General features: G+C 41.5%; 2 protein-coding genes across 4 annotated transcripts in view; one reads left to right on the forward strand and one right to left on the reverse strand.

The window, feature by feature from the left end:
• THBS4 (thrombospondin 4) overlaps positions 1–5621 on the forward strand; it is a 38364-nt gene extending 32743 nt beyond the window's left edge. Inside the window, exons 17-22 of one of the 2 annotated variants that reach the window (XM_083403830.1) lie at positions 825–1003; positions 1296–1344; positions 1920–2116; positions 2370–2542; positions 4057–4196; positions 5516–5621. In XM_083403830.1, coding sequence (XP_083259956.1) covers positions 825–1003; positions 1296–1344; positions 1920–2116; positions 2370–2542; positions 4057–4196; positions 5516–5577 — 800 coding nt within the window. In that variant the 3' untranslated portion in view covers positions 5578–5621. The other variant, XM_083403831.1, reaches the window with a different exon arrangement.
• Positions 5622–14566: 8945 nt separating this feature from the next.
• Positions 14567–23429, reverse strand: part of SERINC5 (serine incorporator 5) — a 42162-nt gene continuing 33299 nt past the window's right edge. The window contains exons 10-13 of one of the 2 annotated variants that reach the window (XM_083404155.1): positions 22354–22393; positions 19714–19861; positions 16990–18900; positions 14567–16713 (exon numbers count right to left, since the gene is read on the reverse strand). In XM_083404155.1, coding sequence (XP_083260281.1) covers positions 18753–18900; positions 19714–19861; positions 22354–22393 — 336 coding nt within the window. In that variant the 3' untranslated portion in view covers positions 14567–16713; positions 16990–18752. The remainder of the gene's footprint in view (positions 16714–16989; positions 18901–19713; positions 19862–22353; positions 22394–23429) is intronic. The other variant, XM_083404156.1, reaches the window with a different exon arrangement.

Below are 23429 nucleotides of genomic sequence, written 5' to 3' on the forward strand. Positions count from 1 at the left end.
GCTTCTTTTGCAGAGCAGAGGCCTGTCTGTCAAACCAGACTACCACAGGTGTGAACGATTTCATGCAGGTTACAAAAGGCCATGAGAGGGCAGTGGTGGTAAGGTTTGGTATGAAGCACATTAAGTCAAGGCTACATGCTCTTAGTGAAGCCCAATAAAATTAAGATGTAAAGACCAAACAACACATGTATTTACAAATTGCACCCGTTTATTTTTGGGTGATTCATTCAGAGTAACCACAGTTCCCCGATTTTATCCACAAACACAATTAGAACCCACACTTTATACATCAGTATGCACTTCAGGTGTAACCCACAGGGAACACAGGCTCTTCCTGTGCTTCTGGTCTGAAGTACCAGGGCAGTGATTCACCAGCTGCTACACCTTTGCTTTGTTCACTTCATAGCAAGGCAGCTGCTCCTTCTCACCTATTTTCACCAGGTGGTGTCCAAATGGCTGTCCTACCTGCTTTATAGTAGTTAATGAAAGCTGAAATGAATTCAGTTCATAATCTGGCTTCAGCCAGAATCTCCTAAAGTGATGTACAACTCTGTTTAATTCAGTCCTCAGGATTGCTTACACATCACTCAAATGCTTCTCTTTGGTTTTATCTCTTGGTACCTGGCCATTACTTAGGTTGCTCCACCCCTCCTCCCTTTCACTGTTAAAGGCAATCAGAAATTGGGCCTGATGCAATTCCTGCATATCTATGAGCTTGGCAAAACATAAGTATTTGTTTCCTCCTGTTAACTGCTGCTGAAACAGCTGTTTTGTGAAAACAGCTATCAAATCACATCCTTTGGGTGTTGTGTTCATGTGTCCAGGTGATGGAGTTGGTGATATCTGTGAATCAGATTTTGATCAAGACACAGTGATAGATAGGATTGACGTTTGTCCCGAGAATGCAGAGATCACCCTGACAGATTTCAGGGCTTATCAGACTGTCGTCCTGGATCCAGAAGGGGATGCTCAGATTGACCCTAACTGGGTGGTTCTGAACCAGGTAAAACATTTTTTAATATCTTAAAGCATCCAGAAATGATAGGCAAGAAAAAAACTTGGAAGTATAAGGGTGTTAATGTTGAAATGTGGTAGTGGTGGGGTTTGAGGGGATGGTACTTATTGGAAGAAAACAATCTGGATATTTTTGGCAATGAACATAAATTTGCTGGACTCACAAGGTGATACATGGTTGAGCATTGATAATGAGAGTGGTCTTTATCCATCATCTTGGGCATGACTTAATAAAACATCCTTAGACTAGCTTCATGAATTATATTGCTTATGTTTCATAGGGCATGGAGATTGTGCAGACCATGAATAGTGATCCTGGACTTGCTGTAGGTATGTGAGGTTGTTGGTTTTTTTGTAGACACTCACACAGCAGCTCACAAGCAGAAATGGATTATAACTATTTGCTCAAAAGATGCATACAGTGGTACCTCGGGTTAAGTACTTAATTCATTCCGGAGGTCCGTTCTTAACCTGAAACTGTTCTTAACCTGAAGCACCACTTTAGCTAATGGCGCCTCCCACTGCTGCCGCACCACCGGAGCACAATTTCTGTTCTCATCCTGAAGCAAAGTTCTTAACCCAAGGTACTATTTCTGGGTTAGCGGAGTCTGTAACCTGAAGCGTCTGTAACCTGAAGCGTATGTAACCCAAGGTACCACTGTATAGGGATCCCCAATGTGCAGCCTTCATCCAGCTTCAGGATGCTTTGGTCTATAGCCTAGTGCTAGAAGCATTAAATCTCAGATAAAATCTCCAGCATTTCTGGTTAAAGCAGGGGTTGGACACTGCAGGCCTGGGGTCTGGAGCAGTTGATTGGACCTTTTACATCTAAAGGAAGAACAAGTATAGAATTTTACAGATATAATTGGTTTGGACTTGATGTGTATACCTATACATTCGAACAGGTTACACAGCTTTCAACGGAGTTGATTTTGAAGGCACTTTCTTTGTCAACACGGCAACGGATGACGACTACGCCGGCTTCATTTTTGGTTATCAAGACAGCTCCAGCTTTTATGTGGTGATGTGGAAACAGACTGAGCAGACCTATTGGCAGGCAACTCCGTTTAGAGCTGTTGCAGAACCTGGGATTCAGCTGAAGGTACAGGCTTGAGCCAAAATGACCCAGATCTCATTAATGCTGTCATCTAGCGTTGCACTAAGATGGAACTGGCAGGGCGTTTGTATGATGTGGTTTCTAACATTCGTTTATTTGGATGTGTGTGCCTGGTTCCATTACAGAATGGGAAAAGAATTAAAACTTCTGGTTTTTCTCATAATACTCGGAGAAATGTTATTGTTATTAAAGGAGATTTCTTATTTTTGACTTGTCTTTGTACTTGTGTTCTGTGTAGGCTGTTAAATCAAAAACTGGGCCTGGAGAACACCTCAGGAATTCACTTTGGCACACAGGGGACACTAATGATCAAGTCAGACTGCTTTGGAAGGACCCTCGAAATGTAGGCTGGAAGGATAAAGTTTCCTATCGCTGGTTCTTGCAGCACAGACCTCAGGTTGGGTATATTAGGTAAGGCGATGGGCAAAGCAGGATACAATGCAATTCTTAGTGAACATCTATTGTGGTCTATGTGTATACTTAAAAATGCAATACTGTTGTACCTTGGTTTTCGAACAGCTTAGTTCTTGAATGCCACAAACCCGGAGATTCTGTTCTGGTTTGTGTACTATTTTTGGAAGCCGAACGTCCAACTGGGCTTCTGATTGGCTGCAGGAGCTTCCTGCAGCCAATTATAAGCAGTGCTTTGGTTTCCTAACGTTTTGGTAGTTGAACGGACTTCCGGAACGGATTCGGTTCCACTACTAAGGTACGACTGTACAGTATGTGAAAGCAAAAAACAAACTTCTGTTTCACGATACACACTACCATACGTTTGTGTATACAGTGGTACCTCGGGTTAAGTACTTAATTCATTCTGGAGGTCCATTCTTAACCTGAAACTGTTCTTAACCTGAGGTTAAGCTAATGGGGCCTCCTGCTGCCACCGCACTGCCAGAGCATGATTTCTGTTCTCATCCTGAAGCAAAGTTCTTAACCTGAAGCACTATTTCTGGGTTAGCGGAGTCTGTAACCTGAAGCGTATGTAACCCGAGGTACCACTGTAAATGTAGTTCTAATGATGGTAATGGGTTTGCTTTTTATTTTATTTTATTGGTTTCCAGTTTTTGCCCAGTACCTGAATAGTCTGTTGCAACTATTAAATATTGTATGTAGAACATGCTATCCACCCCAAGCCTTCATTCGGGATATACACTTAATTAAAGTTCTTCTTACTTTGCTTTAAGCAACAGTGCCCTTCTGCCGCCTGAAATATGTAAATGTGAATTATACTCACAGACAAGGAGACGAGTTGTAAAAGATCTGGCATGTTGTCTTCCTGCTGTCAGAAATTATTACCAGGCAAGACTCTCAGCAAGCTCTTTTCCCCATCAAACTAAGGCTGAGTTCACACATATTGGTAACCACAACATACAGCTTTTCACCCCCAATCACGGTGCTTTTCACTAGGAACTTATTAACACATCCAGCTGCAAGTCTTCCATGTTTGTTTCACGATATCATAACATGAATCAGCTCCAGGTTCTTATCTTTTTTAAAAAGAAAGATATTTCCATATTTTGGCAATTTATATACTTAGTTATTTTCACCTCTAAGCAGTGTATAAGTAACTCTACAATAAAGATAAAAACCAGTAAAACTGCAAAATGAGAATTCATAGGTGTGTGTGTGTGCTTGTAACAATACTCAAAAATACAAAGTACCTTTTCTCTTTTTCTGCCCATGGCAGCCATTTTGTGCTGCCACTCACAGCACTTTTATCTATATCATCTATCTATATCTCTATATCTCTATATCTATATCTATATCAATATCAATATCATCTATATCTATATCTATATCTATATCTATATATCTATATCTATATCTGAGTACCAGCACCTCACTTTAAAAAAGAAAAGAAAACAACCCACTGTGTGTAGAGAATCAGGATACATCTATCTTTATTTGTTCCACTTTCAAAGGGCAAGGTTCTATGAAGGTTCTGAACTGGTGGCGGATTCTGGAGTAACCATAGACACTACCATGCGTGGAGGAAGGCTTGGTGTTTTCTGCTTCTCTCAGGAAAACATTATTTGGTCCAATCTGAAGTATCGCTGCAATGGTAACATTTCCCCCCACATCCTCCTCTTGCCTAATCAAATGGGCAGCTGTAAAGAGGAAAGCTGTTTTAGGGAGGCTGCATGAATGACTTTGCAGATAAGGCATCGCGTATGCTTTCCAAATCTGCAATGTGACTTAGCAGGTCTCTGGGCTGCTCAGATGTGAGTACAGCTGATAACTCAACTGTTGTGTAAATGTCAGTTGCTTGCAGAATACCCTTTGGAGATCTAAAAAGCGTGCAATTAATCATGTTAAAAACACCAGCAATCTTTGCACAATACTGAGCATTTTGGAAATATTGAAATAAGAATCTGGGGCAGGGGGGAACATCAAGAAGTAACAGGTGCATCCATTGACTCACATTATTTCCTTTAGGTCGTCATATTCCCACTGTTACTTGGGCCACAAAATAGGGAACAATTGATAAACGGAGAAGCCCTCAGGTGTAGGCTTTGCTGTTCAGATCTTAGTCATAGAAACTGTTCAGCTGATTACTAACAAAAGTATACAGCCATGGACAGTTAAAGTTGCAATCTTAATAAGCAGTCTTACTTGGCAGGAAGGCCATTGAATTCAGTGGGATGTAAATCCTTCCTTACATCTGTGGCTTCTTGCATTAGACAAGTCCAGCTTTAAGCAGAGAGACATGTAGACTTGAGCAGTTCTGCTTGCCTTGGCAAGTGTGATGCCACACTCTGGCACCCCTGATGAGTGACTTGCCTTCTTTCTAACTTTGAAATTGCAGAGGTCAGGTAAGATTTTGTCCTGGCAGTTTGCATGCGAAGGTGCCTGGGATTTGCTTGGCCGGTGCACAGCCAAGGTGCCTAGAAATCTTGGGCATGCAGAATCATACTGGCAAAAAGCTACAAGCTTGTCCTGTTCAGGGACAGGGAAGGTGGGTGAGTGAGGTAAGGATGAACTTCTGCCTGAAGGCACCCAGGGCACTTTAGGGAAGGCTGGGGGCACTTGCCCCCCAAAAGGAGGCATGGAGGATCACTGAAGTTTGCACATTTTCCTGCTTAGGACTGGACTTGTGTCATGTAAGAAGCTGAACCATTTTGACCCCTGCAGATGCGACATGGGTAATAATAACCTAGGAGTTCACGATACTGGCCTTAAGGTGTGCTTTCCCCCCTGTAGAGACCACACTCATATTTAATTAATCCATCTGTAAAACAGAACCTCTAAAAAAAAAAAAAAGTTACAGCTGTGTGTAATAAGCAGGCACCAGCTCTTAGCCTGAACTTCGAAAATAAAATGCTCATGAGTTTCATACCAAGAGTAAAGACTAATCGTGTGTCTTCTGTTTCATGTTTTTAGATACTATCCCAGAGGACTTCCAAGAATTTCAGGCTCAGCAATATGGAGTTGGAGATATTTAAGAATACAAGCTGCTTTGGCAAACAATAAAGCAATGTATATTAAATTCTTATACGGCTTTTTTTTTTGGTGCAAGTCCACACTACGCTTGTCATTATTGATGTAAAGATAGCACACCATAGATAGAATAGGGTGGGGGTCATTTAGAATCATAGAATCATAGAGTTGGAAGAGACCACAAGGGCCATCGAGTCCAACCCCCTGCCAAGCAGGAAACACCATCAGACCACTCCTGACATATGGTTATCAAGCCTCTGCTTAAAGATCTCCAAAGAAGGAGACTCCACCACACTCCTTGGCAGCAAATTCCACTGTCGAACAGCTCTTGCTGTCAGGAAGTTCTTCCTAATGTTTAGGTGGAATCTTCTTTCTTGTAGTTTGGACCCATTGCTCCGTGTCCGCTTCTCTGGAGCAGCAGAAAACAACCTTTCTCCCTCCTCTATGTGACATCCTTTTATATATTTGAACATGGCTATCATATCACCCCTTAACCTCCTCTTCTCCAGGCTAAACATGCCCAGCTCCCTTAGCCGTTCCTCATAAGGCATCGTTTCCAGGCCTTTGACCATTTAGGGTTGAATTTCTTTTTTAAAGTTAAAACATTTAGGGTACAGCTGATTGGTTTGTTCCTGTAAATCAGGGGTGGGGAATCTTCTTTATCAGACGGGGCCACATTCTCTCATGGGATGTCTTCTGGGGACCATATGCTGGACGCAAAAGTGGATGGAGCAATGCATGCGCTTCTTCCTGCTGCACAGTAGGGCAGCCTTCCAGCCACAGCAGTTTCAACAAGCAGCCACCTACTGTCATCTCTCTCCGTCCAGGTAAGCCAGAGGCATTGTAGCAGTTCAGGGACACAATCCAGCCAGGCAGAAGCACAGAGCGAGGCTGGTGTGAAGTGTGGCTTTGTGAGAGGTCATGTGGTCTTGTGAAAGTCTTGAGGAGCAAATAGGGAAGCTTGGGGGGCTGCATTTGGGTCTGAGGTTCCCCCCTTGTTATGTACTGAGCTGAATCCTAAAACAATAGGATCCAGAGTGCAGCAGTCTGATTGGTCTGCAGGTGCCACCCAATCCAGCTCCAGGTGGAAGTAAATAAGCGACCTGATTGGCCTGCAGGAGCAGCCAATCACGCTCCTGGATGAAGCGAATCAGCAACCTGATTGGCCTGCAGGAGCAGCCAATCAGGCTTCTGGAAGAGGTGAATCCGCAACCTGATTGGCCTACAGGAACAGCCCGGAATTAGCCAATCACACAGGGCCCATTGTGTAAATAATGTATATATAGCTAGATGTTTTGGGAAAAGTTTCATTCATTATTACTATGAGCTGAATAAAGAGCATGAAAGTCACACTCGACTCCGGGTATAATTCACCCCTCCTGTTGTAAATAAACAGAAATAAATCGGCTAATGACATGTCACACAAAAAGGTGTGCTGAAAGCTTTCTCATTGCCTTCACTATAACAAACAAAAAAGGTGCTTATAAAACAGAAGTATAGAACAGAGCGGGTACTCTACCCATTTTCCCCACTCCAAATTTACTCTCATGGTTTCCTTCCTCCTCCTTCCCCTCAATAGCATCTTAGTCATGTGTTGCAAACGCATAATTGAAGTTGAGCTGGGGGCAGGGAATTGTTGAAAGCAAGGGGGGAAAGGAGGCAGGAAAGGGTTAAGCGCCTCTTCCCTCCCCCAGGTCATTCTCCATTCCAAATTTCCCTCTGCCACAGTAGCTTCTCATTTAAAACAACAACATGGAGTCAAGGCTGTGTGCGTAACAGCTAAGCCCTATTTCGGTGTTCTGTCCAAACAGGAAATGTAAGCGTGTGCGTAAGAATGAATTAAATTCTTAACCCGAGGTACCACTGTATTTGTGGTATTTTCAGCTTCAGGCTCCCAAATTATTGAACTGACCTCGGGTACTGTGTTCCTTATCTTGGAGGTGTGCTGCTCTGTCTCAGCAAAATGTCTTAGGCTTGTCCTGGATACTGGATAAAGTAGCTATACGTACAAACTGCTGCTCTGATCACGATTCCCCAGCCAGATTCAACAGCTAGGGCTGCAGACCTTTAAAGAAACTAGAATCCCACCCGTCAGCTGTTTGGGAGGAGGAGCAAGCTGGAGCAAAATTGTTGGCTGATGCAATTCCAATGTGCCACTTAAATGTACTTGAGGTTTTTGCACTATTGGGTGAGCAACATATCAGGCAAGCAACTCTGCTAGTAATTGGGTTTGTCTTGTGGCTGCTGCCCTAAACCCCATTACCTTTTACCTAAACCTTGCTTCCATGCTGAGAGTCATCTGGCCCCCATTGGCTTCAAAGGCATGAACTGTAGCCAACATTATTTTCACATGAAGTCAGCCAGCTTGCTGAGTGCTGAAACAGCTGCTAAGCGCAGACTTTTGATAGCCATGTACCGCAGAAGGAAAGGCCTAAGACCCACAAGGGTCTCTGCGCAGGATGTTTTGCATATGCCTGGACAGCTACAAGCTTTGCACTGCAGCTTGAAAAGATATTTACTTGTTCAACATGCAGCATAGTGGAGTCTTTCACTGGTCATCATCTTCTCGTGGCTCGAATAGCCATGGGCAGATGCTCCCATTTGGCTGTGGAAGTGTCTGATTACAGGGGGGAATTGACTTGTGCTATCCTATGCATTAGGGGACGCAGGTGGCGCTGTGGGTAAAAGCCTCAGCGCCTAGGGCTTGCCGATCGAAAGGTCGGCGGTTCGAATCCCCGCGGTGGGGTGCGCTCCCGTTGCTCGGTCCCAGCGCCTGCCAACCTAGCAGTTCGAAAGCACTCCCGGGTGCAAGTAGATAAATAGGGACCGCTTACTAGCGGGAAGGTAAACGGCATTCCGTGTGCGGCTCTGGCTCGCCAGAGCAGCGATGTCACGCTGGCCACGTGACCCGGAAGTGTCTCCGGACAGCGCTGGCCCCCGGCCTCTTGAGTGAGATGGGCGCACAACCCTAGAGTCTGTCAAGACTGGCCCGTACGGGCAGGGGTACCTTTACTATCCTATGCATGTCTACCCGGAAGTAAACCCAGCAGCAGTATGAGTAGATCCATTAAAAGAGTAGATCACTTAAAATGAACAAACATGATTCAGGTAGGTATACTAATTTCAATGATTCTACTCTGGGTAGAACTTAGCTGAATATTACCCATTAGCTTAAAAACAAACCTGACTAAAATAACGAGAAACTAGTTTTTTTTAAAAAAAATACATCATTTAAGTATGTCCAATAAATAGAACAGAAGAGGGCACAAGAATATATAGAACAAATATCTATTATATTGTTATTTTGCTTGCTAGGTATAACAATTTACTTACAATGACCATGTAGTGTAAGTAGCACATGTTTGAAAGTCTGATTCTCTAAAAACTTTTTTTTAAAACTCTCCAGGGTAGTATCACATTCTGTTGTTTGTAAAAGCAGCAGCGATTAGAAGCCAGTACTTTAAATGGAAAACATGATGCTTGTTTATTTTAGGTAGGTAACCACTGTGAGCAAATTCATACCTTATTTGTGGCTTGTAAAGACTTCCTGATGCATTTTTGCCATAACAAATGGTTAAAAACTAGTGTTTCCTGTGATGTGGTTTTAAGTTTTGCACATGGAGGCTACTGCACATGAGCGACTGCCCTAGTGAAAAAGGGCAGAAATCATCATGTTAATAGAATGTCTCCATTTTTGTGTGGAATGCTGGAGGGTAGTGAGTGGCCATTGGCTGGGTTTTTTTCCTGCCGAAACTCAGTTCTGGCACTTCTCAGGTGGGCGCCATTGCTATTGTAAGAGTACAAGGGAGGCACTCATGATGAGCTCTGACTCCTCTTTTTCTAGAAGAATAGCACTGGCCATAGGATATATTAAATGAGCTCCGATGTCAAAGAGAACTACCTAATGCTGGAGCCAACCTCCACTACTGAAATATACTCAGAGTCAAGGGTGGATTTCATGCTCTTTATTCAGCTCATAGTGGTGAGGAGGAATGGAAGTTCCCCCAGAATGTCTGCCTTATATACATTATTTACACAATGACCCCCACGTGATTGGCTAATTCCAGGATTCTCCTGTAGGCCAATCAGGTTGTGGATTCCCTTCCACCTGGAGCTGGATTGGGTGGCTCCTGTGGACCAATCAAACTGCTGCATTCTGAATCCTATTGTTCTAGGACCTATCAGACTGCTGCCTTTTGGATCCTATTCATCTCAGTACGTAACAACCACAATAACAAGACCAGTTCCTCTGAATCACCAGCCAACCTACTTATGACATCCAAATGGGGGCATGCTGGGGGGTGTTCTAGGTCAGGGGTCTGCAACCCGCGGCTCCGGAGCCGCATGTGGCTCTTTTACACCTTTGCCGCGGCTCCGGGGTGGATGCTAGCGAGGGGAGGAGGCGCATTGTGCGCCCCGACACTCCCCACTGTGGCGGGCGCTGTACTGGCTGTGACGTCGCATGGGGGCGGTGCGTGCGTTAGTCACACCCCGTCCCGACGTCACCTTCCTGCCTGCTGCGGCTCCCAGTTGTTGTTTTTCCGGAAATGGGTCCAAGTGGCTCTTTTTGTCTTAAAGGTTGCAGACCCCTGTTCTAGGTAGCAGTCGGGATCCCAAGCCTACCTTACCCCCAGCACTCCCTCTGCCCCAAACTAGAATAAAACATACACATGCTTTTGAGTGCCACTGATCCTCTTCAATGAGTGAGGAAGTGGGTAGGTGGGTGGGAAATAGTGTTATTATTTTAGGCCGGAAACAGATGGAGGAAAGCAGAGCCCTCCATTTTTTCACCCTGCCTGTGAGAGGCCAGCAGGATGTTGGGATGAGGCAGTTAAAACTGCCTTTGTTAAGTCCTCCCCTGCCCTAAAGGCTTGTAGCTTTAAGGCAGTGTACACATCACTTGCTTAAACAATGCGGTCATTCTTTTTCCTCAGTTTTGAATGAAGCTGGCTGGGGGACGGGGAAGTGCATGAGAAAGCAGTATTTCTTAAGAAACAACTGAATAGGTATGGATTGTGACTAAGGTGTGTACAGTGCTTCTCAAACTAGCAGTGAGAGTTCACGGGATGCAGAACAAACAGAAGCGTGTACACAGCCTGTGTCTGTCAAATTAACAAATTAGTAAAGTGGAACCTCAGGTTGCGAACGTGATCCGTGTGGGAGGCACGTTTGCAACCCGCAGCGCCACGCCTGCACACGCGCGGGTTGCAATTCGGCACTTCTGTTCATGCACAAAACACAATTTAGTGCGTCTGCGCATGTGTGCACACCAAAACCTGGAAGTAACCTGTTCTGGTACTTCTGGGTTCAGCATGGTGCGCAACCCGAAATCACGTAACCTGAAGCGTCTGTAACCCGAGGTACCACTGTATGTAAAGCATTCCTATGGCTCTCACTGCGGCACAAATTACTTTAGGATAAGGCTGAGTCAGACATCAAGGTGTATGTAGGTGCTGAGCAAAGAAGAATGTGAAAACCTTAGCCAAGTGATTAAAAAAACCCTAATCTGTAGGGCGAGCAGAGGGTCTATGAACAGATTATGGGTTGCTCTGAGGCAATTCTGGATGGCTTGGCTGAAGGAGAAATGGTCTTGAGTAGGCCTTGAGTAGACAGGGGTTCTATTGAGCTGAGGAAAATCTGCAAACAAAAGCCCCTTCTGTAGGGCTACCAGCTGGATAGTTTAAAATTGACTCCCCCATCTAAAAGTTCAGTTGCAATTCTTCAGTTCAAATTGATGTTTAACTTTATTTGCCTATGCCAAAGAGTAGTGGTTCCCCTCACTTCTTCTTGACCTTCAGGACTCATCAAAACACCTTTTATTTTTCAGATTCATTTTTGTCTTTTCTTACTTTAAAGTAATAACTGGATTAAAAATTTTATTCTGATACATTGATAACACCGTAGTTTCAGCAAGATACTTGAGATTCAGACTCCAGCTATCATATTTTATACATTAAAGTGTAAAAGGTCCAAGCACCAAAGAAACAAATATCATGTTCTTCCTAATGTCAGTTTAGGTGGTAAAACTGGATTGTTAATGTGGTCTCATGTGACAGCCTTCTAGGTGTTTGTACTGAGGAGCAAACCATGTGAAGGAGTTCTAGGCTACCCTAGTCATCTTTTCTGTGGCAGGCTAGATTTCTATGTATGAGAGACTTCATTTCCTTTACTTGAGGAACATTCAAGCCTGTAAACTGCCACCTGCCTCTGAATAGGTACAGTCCAACACAGGACCATAGGAAGCTGGCTTTTACCAAAATACGACCATTTGTCTATCAAGCTTAGTACTGCCTGCACTGACTGGAAGTGTCTCTGAGGGGCTTCAGTCAGCAATCTCTTCCTGTCCTGCTTGGGAAAGGAATGCCAGGGATGTCACAGAGAACTTTTTTCATGCAAACCTATACTATTGAGCTATGGTTAATTTACCACCTCATCTGCTGCTAATGAAAATTAGGTCCAAGATTTATTGTAATATCTCTTCGACTCTCCAACGATTTGAAGGGGATGGATTTCTGAGCATATGGGGTTTAGTTGTCCACTAGGTGGCAATCTCTGCTTTGAGATTCAGCATATATAGCTGAATACATAATTTTTTTTCATAAATTTAGTATACTTCTGAAGATTTTATCAATGCTTCATCATTATTATTTTTTTAAAAATAAATCCTGCTTTCCTTTTTACTACAGGACTTTAAATAAATAATTATGTGAGGAAAGCACTTTTGCTCCCCACCCTTGTCAGCCAAAAGACTCCTGTACTTAAAGTAGAGTTGCGCTTGTTGAGGAAACCACTGAAATTGTTGTTTTTTAAGGAGAACCCAAAAGTTGTGCCAAAATGATGCGATTTCTTGGTTTACTTGCTGAAGATCCAGGCCGAACCACCGCCTTCCGAACATCACTTCCGCCATTGAAATCCTGGATGTGTGGAAGCCCCACCTTAAAGTTACATCTCTGATAGCAACCAGGTGGGGGGGCAGCTGCATGGGTAGCCTGGGGGAATGGCTGTGGCTGGGCTGTAGGAGGGCCAAAGGCAACAGACCTCTTGAGCAGAGACCTCCATTTTCTCTCCCTCTGCTCTGCAGCCTGGTGGAATAGCTGTAGACCTACTGAAATCAATGGAGCTAACTTAGCTATGTCCATTATTTTCAATGGGTCTCCTCTTAAAAGAATATTGCCTTTTGGCGGGTGGGTGTGTATTATTACATTTCCCTAAGGAGTGCAAGGTGGCAGTGTTTTCCCATCCATAGAATCCCCCACAACAGCTGAAACAGGGATGGGAAACCTGTAATTAACTATCTCTGAAGGACGACAACATCATCTACCAGCCATGCTACATCTGGAAGGCCATAAGATCCCCCCCCCATCCTTGTGAGCAGAGGTGCAGGTATGTAGGTACAACATTTAATGCATCCTAAATTGTACCTCGCTGACATTAACTCATTCATAAAATTTTTAAAAAATATGCATAAATTATAGGTCATCCATCATTTACTACTATAAAGAGAGTCAGAAAGCTAAGTATCTAATTTAAGAGCATATAGCTGTGCATCTTAAAAAGTAGAGACATCACCTTGCCAACAAAGGTCCATATAGTTAAAGCTATGGTTTTCCCAGTAGTGATGTATGGAAGTGAGAGCTGGACCATAAAGAAGGCTGATCGCCGAAGAATTGATGCTTTTGAATTCTGGTGCTGGAGGAGACTCTTGAGAGTCCTGTGGACTGCAAGAAGATCAAACTGATCCATTCTTAAGGAAACCAGCCCTGAGTGCTCACTGGAAGGACAGATCCTGAAGCTGAGGCTCCAATATGTTGGCCACCTCATGAGAAGAGAAGACTCCCTGGAAAAGACCCTGATGTTGGGAAAGATTGAGGCCATAAGGAGAAGGGGACGACAGAGGACGAGATGGTTGGACAATGTTCTCGAAGCTACCAGCATAAGTTTAACCAAACTGCGGGAGGCAGTGGAAGACAGGAGTGTCTGGTGTGCTCAAGTTCATGGCATCACAAAGAGTTGGACACGACTAAACGACAACAATGCTATCCAAGGAGCACAGAGAACATAGGAATAAATAAGTGTATTATATATGCTTTTGAAAAACCAGGCATCTAATCATGGGATTTATTTTTTTAAAAAATTGGCACAGTATAGAATCAACATATTGTCTCAACCTGGGTTTCAGCATTATTCTTTTTGCCAGTGTGAGGCTGACTGGTTGCTCTGGGAATGCAGTGTTATGTATTTGGAATGGAATTCAACAGCACACAAATATAATCATTTAGGCAGCAGGCGTTTCTCCTCCCACCCACTCAATGCTGTTCTGAGGATCTTCCTGACCTTCCAGAGCCAATTGAGGAGGCAGACGGGGGAGGGTGGTAACAGGGAATAGCCTTGTTGCACTAGCTTCTCCTGCTAGCACAGGCCATTGCTATTTAATTTTGAACGTACCCAAGAACAGGCTTTGGAATCTTGTTCCCCATCCACTCACCCTGTAAGTCCCCTAAGACATAGCATCAATGTGGTGATACACGCCTGGAATAAATATTTGATGAAACACAGCACCTAGATAGTGGACTGAACAAGGAAAAATGATTAATGAGCGAGGGACATTCTCAGTGAGCCAGGGTCTTCGGGGCACCGTCAGTACCATTTGGGGCAACTTATTGGTTTTGTTATTATGTTTTTCTGCGCTTATGTTATAAACTGCTTTGTGAACTTCAGATGAAATGTATAGAAATGTAATAAATAAATTCATTGACCACTTAATGAAAGCTGAAATGGTATAGCAGCTTTAAACTAACTGATCAAAATGGATTTCTAGGTATCAGGGCATTCCAACCTGCAAAAAGTCAGGTTTTGTGTTGTTGTTTTTAAGCGGATTTGTTATGCCAGGGTAAGAGCATTCTCACCTACTTCATTTGCTCAAACCTAAATTTCCAGTATGAGTCCCATAAAATACATACAGTCTGGAGGAGACGTTAAAGGAAAAAAAAACCATTGCAATTTTAAACAAAGGATACTTTATTGGCCAGTTAAACAATTACATCTTTAATACTTTTTCAATATTCCTAGAAAACCCAACAAAATGCTTTAAAAACCATACACAATGCTTGTTTTACACTTAAGATTTCTCTCAAACAACTAAAAAACCCACAAATCCATATAGTCTTAAAACTGCTACAAGTTACATGACTCAAACGGTAACCTCTTTGAGCTACAATTATGAACTCCCTCCTCCCCGAAATTGAAAAAAGAACAAGATTGTATAAAAAAAAACTTGTAAAAATTGAAAATATTTAAAAAACTCATTATGAATTATGTTCTATTCTTAATTCATTCCTTAAAATTGACATGAAAAAAATTGCAGTTAAAAATATATAAAAAGAACACTTAGAGAGTTAGGATATTAAAAGTTGGTGGTACATTTGGAGAGAGCATGGGCTGCTTGGTTACAACTCCACCAGAAAGTTTTGTGTGGAAGCCTTATTGAAATGAATGGGTACAGACTGGAATCTGAGCTCTTGCACAGCTGCCATTCATATCAACAGCTTGTACAAGAGATCTTCCCAACAGATTGTGCCCCACACTTTCTTTGCTTTCAAACACTGCCAAGAAACATTTAATATTTTATTTCACACACAGTAAAATAAAACATAAGGTTTATTGTGGACATTTAATGGATTTTTCTCTACCTTTTCACAATATTCTTAATTTCTGTAGGAAAATTCTTTGGCAAAAGCAGGTGGTCTGAGTGCTGCTGTAGCCCAAACTAAACAGTTCTTTAAAGTGGGCATTTCAATGCTAGAAAGATTTCAAATTTGACAATGAAGTTTTTGCAAATCTTGTTTAAATGACTTGTTAATTATGAGAGTTATCACACACTGGTTTTACAGGAAAAGTCAACTGAATAGGATTTAAGAGAATCCAGGAGATATATATATATAACATTTTTTCTCAGTTATAATTTCGTGATATAGCACTTAGTAGCACAAATAGATGCTGGATAGTGTGAGCTGCATTGTTAGCCATGGTTATTAGTAAGGTCAGTGGATTTAAGGCCTTTAAAAGCCACTTAGAAAAACAAATAACCCAACATGCCAACTCTGTTATCGCACAATAAAAGGGTTGTAAACAATTGGACATAATTATGCCCCCTTTAGACTCATCTTTATGCATGAAGCATTCTTATTTTGAGTGCTGTTCTTCAGATTATAAAGTATAAAGACACATTAAGTAAGGAAAGGCGTCAGTAGTGTAAGAAATTCAGTACATTTTTAAATGGTCCCTGGGGTTCCCTTTCTCAGGGTCATATTTAAGCACCAGCATTTTACATCTCTTTGCCATTTGCAGTTTACATTTGTCTTTGCTATTGTTTCATTAAAGGGTTCATTTCTCTCTCTCTCCAAACACCAGAATACAGAGGCTAGTGAAGTCTCCAAGGAATTATTCTAGCAAGTCCTGGAGATGATAAAGGTCACTTTTAAACAGTAGCACCATTTCCTCTTCCTGAGCTTATCCCAGCTGCCTTTTCAAGCAGACTCAAAAGGCAAGACACTATGCTGTCTAATAAGCCTTAAAACTCTTCCATTGTGTGTACCACTCTCAAAAGGTTTGAGAGAATGGAAGCCCCATAAATTTTTCAAGAATATTTAATATAAAGAGACTGATGACATCTAGGGGTTCACAGTGGTCCAATATCCAGAACTTAATTAAAGTAGCATCAATTAGAAAAGGCTTGCTCGATAAAGCAAATGCTGTTCTGTTTGATTAGAGAAAAACACGTTCTCAAGTAATCTGAGGAAACATGGAGACTGGTGTTCCAAAGCAGGTTATCACTCTCTTTAAACCAAGGGTTGCTACCCTTTGGCCCTCCAGATCCTGCAAGACCATAACTCCAATCATCCCTGCCTGTGGGCCAGGCCAGCTGGTCCCCATGGGAGGTAGAGTCCAACAGGTTAGCCACCATGGCTTTAAACACAGAAGCTGAATTCGTTACAGTAAAACCAGGTGCCTCAAAGATCTGGCTGGTGAAAACTGAGCTTCCCCTGATTGGATCAATTTGTTCTATTAAGCTGCTTTAGGATTTTGCTGATGCTTTCTGCTTCAGAATGCTCAATCAACAAAGCCCTAGTAACATGCAGCTCCTCTATACAGTGGTGCCTCGCAAGACGAAATTAATTCGTTCTGCGAGTTTTTCCGTCTTGTGAATTTTTCGTCTTGCGAAGCACGGTTTCCCATAGGAAATGCATTGACGGTTTTCCATAGGAATGCATTGACGGTTTTAAGAAAAAGGCGCGAGACGTTTTTGTCTTGCGAAGCAAGCCCATAGGGAAATTCGTCTTGCGAAGCAACTCAAAAAACAAAAAACTCTTTCGTCTTGCAAGTTTTTCATCTTGCGAGGCATTCGTCTTGCGAGGTACCACTGTATATGCATGCCAACCAGCCCTATAGAATTCACTAAGCCCTGCATAAACTAGTAGGGGGGAAAATAAGTAACTAACTAATTAAGCAAGATAAAACAGGAAAAGTGACCATATCTGTTGGTTCAAACCTTGGAATCGAAGTTTAAGGAGTCTTCATTACTCTGAAAAGAAGCACTCCTTTGTCAATGACAGATGGCTGCCATCTCCAATTATCAGGAAATCTTAAACAAAAGCAGCTGTTGCAAGTTAATTCAATAGCCAAAGCATTAGAGCATTCCCTAGGTGGGCCACACAACCACTACTCATGCACCTTTTGTTTTAACAATTGAACTACATTGATTTGCTTTTTTAAACAACACAACTTTCTGGAACATGGCAGCTGAGATACCACAGCTAGCTTCACAGTTAGCAGAATGTTACTACTTAAATTACTGCCATTAATTTTCATCGGAGACATTGGAATGCATTAACATTAAAAAGAATCTAAAAAGCAATATGCTAATATGTGAAGCATGCATGCCCTTTCATTATTGATTAAAATAGTACACAGCGCAATTTTATTATATGGCTCTTACTTCCAGGTAAGTGTGTATAGGATTGCAGGCTTTGTGCACTAAATAGTTATGACCCAATAGTTTTTCTCTTGCACCATTATTCCACTCACATATAAGGGCTTGCAAAAAGTTAGTTCTGATCCTAGTAAAGAAAGACTCACTAAGCGGACTTTGGTATGCATGGGAAATAAGTTAGACCGCTGATATTACAATGAGTTAAATTTGCCTTGTCTCCTTGTAATCCTCTATCCATAACTGATATAAAATAATCACATCAAAATGTATTTAGGGATGAAATGAGGGATCAAAAAAGTGATGGATTATTTTTTTAAAAAAGAAACTGCTGTAAACAAATTCTGAACATTCCCAATTATTTTTCAGGGTACGGCTACTTTACAATATAAGTATTTACCTGATTTCTTAAACTCTATTAAATCACAGTTTTAAATAAGTTTACATATTGTAGACTCTTAACAACCCCTGCAAAAAAAGGGAAACTCTCCAGACTTACTAGGCTAGCTATAGGCAGATTTGTATTTTGTTGCTCACTGCTTCTGTTCTGAATATTTTATTAGATGCATTCACTCCCAGAGTGACTCATAACAACTTTCAATTGCACCAACCTTTACAGTGTCTTGCATCCCAGTCAGGTTTTCAGATTCTACATCATGTCACCCAGTGATTCATAAAGGTGCCTTTCATTAATAGCATAAATAAATATTTCTATACCCACAAATCCTTTTCACCCACAATCTACATTTCCAATAATTTACTAAGAGCATCTAATAGAGAAAAAAAAACCCTCAAGCTGATGTCGTTCCCACCCAGGACAACATCTTCATCCCAGTGAAGTTTTAAGTTTTAAGTTCCATTTTGTAATTTTATCTACGAGTTTGGTTTCTTTGTCAACAAAAAAAGTGGGGATCAATGTCTGCGAGGACTGTAACATGTCAGCATCAGTCTTATCACCAATTATGTTTAAGAGAATCCATAACTTTTGACTTCCAGACTGAGGTGCCACTTTTAACTAAACTTGTTCTCCAGGCTCTCTTAATTCACGAAATGTAAATAAGTTTTCAAAACCAGACTCTACATGTGTGATTTCATAAGAGTTAATGTAGTATCCTAAACATCAAGGTTAGGATAGCTAGTACACTGATTTATTTTGCCATTCCCTAAGCTGATGGACTTGTACCAGAAACAGCTTCACACTGAGAATTCTCTAGTTGGGCAGCAGAAGGGAGCCAGAAGAGTCCAAACGTAGAGGAGGACACACACCCAACAGGAAGCCATCTTAATCCAGAATATTGACCAGGTTCCAGCAAAGAATTTTTCAATTGCAGCACTTTCATAACTAGAAAGATAAAAATAAGAGATGGGTGTAAATGAGTTGGCTAACCCATTTGTTGTTATTATAAAAGGCTGATAAGGCAGGACTTCGTTTTGCAGAAGCCACGCTGAGAAAAGTAAGGTGCAATTTCAATAAAGAGTTTCATCTTCTGCAAGGTTCATTTCATTATTCTTTAATCATTCTAGCTACAGTGCAACCCTATGCATATTTACTCAGAAATGTTCTGAATTCAATGGGGCCTACTTCAGGAAAAGGTTCTTGGATTGCACTCTTACTCATGCTTAATAATTTAACCAGGGCCAGAAATTAGACTGGTGGGTCATGCAATTTACTTATTTCCTGCTCCTTAATAAATTTTTAATCTGTATCACACTGGCTAATCTTCAGTCTTCTGGAAATGAAACTGATGTTAATAAGTTGCATATTTTTGTTAGAAGTTCAACAGTTTCATTCACGTGTTGCAGTGCTTTGACACGTTCAAATGTAAGCTAAATTTATCACCATCCAAATCAAGACAAGCTAACTTCACCAAGGACAGGATATTAAATACACATAACACAAAACAATGGTTATAATTTATATCGTACATTTCAAGTGCTGCATATATATTACTCAATTACATATTAATCTTCACAACAGCCTTGTAAGGCCAGTATTATTAGCCCCATACTGCAGGGAAGCAGAGGAGTGAGACTAAGACAAAGTAGGTTTGTGGGTAAGCTGAGATTTAACCAGGAATATCCTGTCTAGCACCAAGCCACTATGGTAGCATACCCATTCAGTGCTATAACCCTTTACTCCAAGAATGTGACTTACTGAAACCAGTGGGTGACCGTCATCATCACATAGAGAGAAGCCAGGAAGAACACAAAGTGGAAATAAGCATAGCTGTATACAGTCCCTTTCTTTTCATCATAAATTACTCTCTGGCCACTCTTTCTGCCAATAGGCTCTTCAACATCTGCTGTGAAACCAAACACATATAAGAAAAATGTTAAGATTTGGTTCAGGCCTAAATCTTCAACACCATTCATTTACTTTGAAAAACAAGCAGAATGCCATTTTAGGAAGAGCTCTCATCTTTCAGGTCATACAAAAACACAAGCTTTCCATAAGCACTTATTATAGTCTTTGGGAAATTAATTATATTTAAAATGGCCTTTGCTAAGGAAGACACTGGCTTTGTTATTCTGGGCCAAGAAGAATCAAGGTACTGAATGTAACCAAGGAAAAAAGTTGCATTTTAATTTAAGGAATGTTCTGACTAAGGATGTTTGTTTGGCTCCTTCCTAATATGAAAAGATATAAAACTAAAAGATCTTTCTATTATGGCAGGGCTTTGGGTTCAAATGAACTCAAAGGTGTGAGTTTATTACTGTTGACTCAGTTTTCCTGTCTGAGAGTAATTGGTGTATTTTGTCTGCTTTGTCTTCTGCAATATTCATTGTTGTACAATGTAACTGAAGATTACATTGGCTTGTATCCAACAGTGTCATTCAGCTAATGGTAAAACTCCCATTAGTGGATTTTCCAAAGCAACTTGCAGTTGTGTGACATGCGCTTCTCATGGAGGTAAAAGCTCCCTACTGAAGGTGGAATGTAGGAACTTCAAACTTCTGGACAGGTGAAATAAGCACAACCCAGGCTGAGGAGGAGACAAAGTGCAGGGGAGCAAAAATAAGAGAGAACCAAGTCTATCGCTTGATGTGAAGGCTAGGCAGGCACACTGCTGTCAGGCTGGAGATCAAATGATTTTGAGGTAATGTCATATTCTGAGACTAACGAAGACCTGCAGTTGTAAACAGAGGGAACTAGGATCCAAGGGAGGCTTCCACTAGAATGGGGAAGCCTTTGTCAGTCTGTTAGGGGAGCTAAAATAACTGAAGCTGGGACCTTTTGCATGCAAATGCTTTGCTCTATCACTGAGCTATTGCCTTTCTCTGCTTGAAGCATTTATTTGTCAATTTATGGTGACAAGAGCTCCCAGTGCCTGGTACTCAGTTCATCTTCCCAGATTCAACACAGCATCGTAAGTTACTGTTCATATTCAGGAACAAATTTCAGAGAAGAGAATGCGTGCAAACAGCACAGTTAATGAATAGAATATGTATGAAATACAGTTTTTGCCAGAAAAAATGTTTCTGATCTGTGGCCCAATATGAGTAAGGGCCTGCCCTGCCAGCAAAACCTGCAACTTATTCAAGTGCAATCCCTTTGGAAAATGATGCTCTTCACACATTTTGTACTCTAGTATCTGGACTTCTGGAAACCATTGCCGGGAGCTGTAGGGAGAAGGGCTTGTTGCTACTTGAGTGCCTATCGGGGACTCTCAAAAGCTATGAGTCACAGCCCACAAAAGCAACCCTTTCTTACAAACTTACATGCTCCTCAGAAAGGCAAGGTTGGGAATTTCCCAAACAATTAAATTACTGCAGCTGTCATGAAACTTTAGGCAATCACACGCTATATATAGTTCCCCATTCAGGAGAGCTTGCGCACTATGAGTATTGCAGAACAAAAAAAGCGAAGCTCGCAACAAAACTGGATGGGGCAGCTGTAATGTGCTCGTCCTCTTCCCACTCTCCAGCATGAATCACTGGGAGATAGAACTATTTGGGAGCAGAGCAAGCGACGTTAGAATGAGTATGGTTTGAACAGAACAAGTCAAAACAGGAGTTGAATCTTTTACTATATGCACCACACCAACACATAAGCAAGAAAAGAACTATGCCATTTTCCATCCACAGATGTTCTCTCTCTTTGAAAAGCAGTGCCTGTAATTAACATCCCTGTGGTTGTAACTGTTATTTTAAGTTGCAGGACTCTCTTCCCTGTAGTTATATATATCTACTTTCCCCACACACCATAGCAAAATCTAAAAAGTAAAATAAAAATAACCCACCCTTTGAGAAGACGGAATGCACTTCGATAGAAAGTGTTCCATAATATCTATGCGTCTTTGGCTTTACAGGTGTTTTACATGCATTTTAGGTTTCTTACAGTGTTGCCCTATGCCAACATTTGGAGTATACAGCCTTTAGCTCTGAGCAGAACATGCCACACAGCTATTTGTATCGCTGGCATTCTTGGGTTTACTGGGCAAATTGCACACAACTTCTCTCTTCCTATTTCAAGGATCATTTGGCTGTTGCCATTTACTAAGTGCAGAAAGTTCTCAGAATGCATCAGGGAAAACACTTCAACTACCTCTTACTGAACTGCCTCTATGCATCAAAGAGGGGCAGAGAAATGGATGCCCTCCCCCACAGCTTTTCTATCTATTCTTGCATCCCTCACCTCACAAGAGGTTAGGGAGAAATGTCCATTCCAATGGGGGGGGGGGGAAAGTACACAAAAAGGTAAGAAGTGGTCTACAAACACAAGCAGCCCACTCCCTTTTTCAAGGTAGTATGTATCACTATGGAAGTAGAGTTGCATGAAAGAATGAATTCCTACCATCTTCAGCAGGAGTACAGCAGAAACAGCAGCGAGCCACCTATACCATAAATACAGAAAACAAGAGAAAGCTACATTTACCAGGACAGAAACAATTAAAAATGCAGAAACACGAGGGGCTTTCAATCAAAACAACAACAACAAAAAATTTAGACTACTTGATATTTAGCAAGACTTCAGTAATGATGATGGCAGGAAACCAAGAATTCATATAGGGGAAAAAATTACACATACAAATGTTATGATAAATGCACAGATTTTTGAAAGCAACACAGTATAATGAAATAGCTGAAAAGTGAGAGAGTATTTTGGATTTCTCCTGAGATTGGGTAAAAGAGGTACACTGAGAAACACAATTCTTTAAAAATGCAAAAAGCACCACATTGCGATATTCTAAACAAATTATTATTTTTCCAGGCAGCACAGGAATGTTGCTTTATTTGCCATTAACCTACATAAAAAAAATTATTTTCCTTTGACCACATGGTCGAATGCTTAAGTCTGACACAGACACAGGCAAAATACTTTCAATGAATGCTATTGAGGTGTAGGAATTCAATTCTGTGCATTGCTTCCATAACTGTTTGAGTTTAAAATTTAAAACACTTTTGATAATTGCTCTAGTTTTTGCCTTCCAGTTGTCTAAGACGGCAACATATATGGTTAGATTTATCAGACATTCAAGCCTTGCAAATTCTTGAGAGATCCAATTAGCAATGTTGCCATGCATGCCAAGAGCTCTCCATAATGTGGGTAACAGTCTATAGTTTAGACGCAAGAAAGGCTTCCTATTTAACAGATGCAGCTGAAGAATTATGTTTACATTTCTAATCAGGAGACAAAAGCCCTTCTGTCATGGGGAAGAATGAAGCGCACAATAAGCTGCCTGCTGCTACCCTTTTCTTTATGTTACTATGCAATGGTTCTTGTAGCATTCTTTAAGAGCAAATGATCTAAAAGTAATTCTATTATGCTCCACTTTAGTACAGCGGTTCAGAGCTCTCTCTTGCAGCTTGGACTCTCGTCCCAGACAGAATCCATCTGTGTTGTCTCTCACTCAGCAAAAGGAGAATCAA

This window comes from Podarcis tiliguerta, assembly GCF_965153285.1.
Source record: "Podarcis tiliguerta genome assembly, chromosome: 11".
Lineage (NCBI taxonomy): Eukaryota > Metazoa > Chordata > Lepidosauria > Squamata > Lacertidae > Podarcis > Podarcis tiliguerta.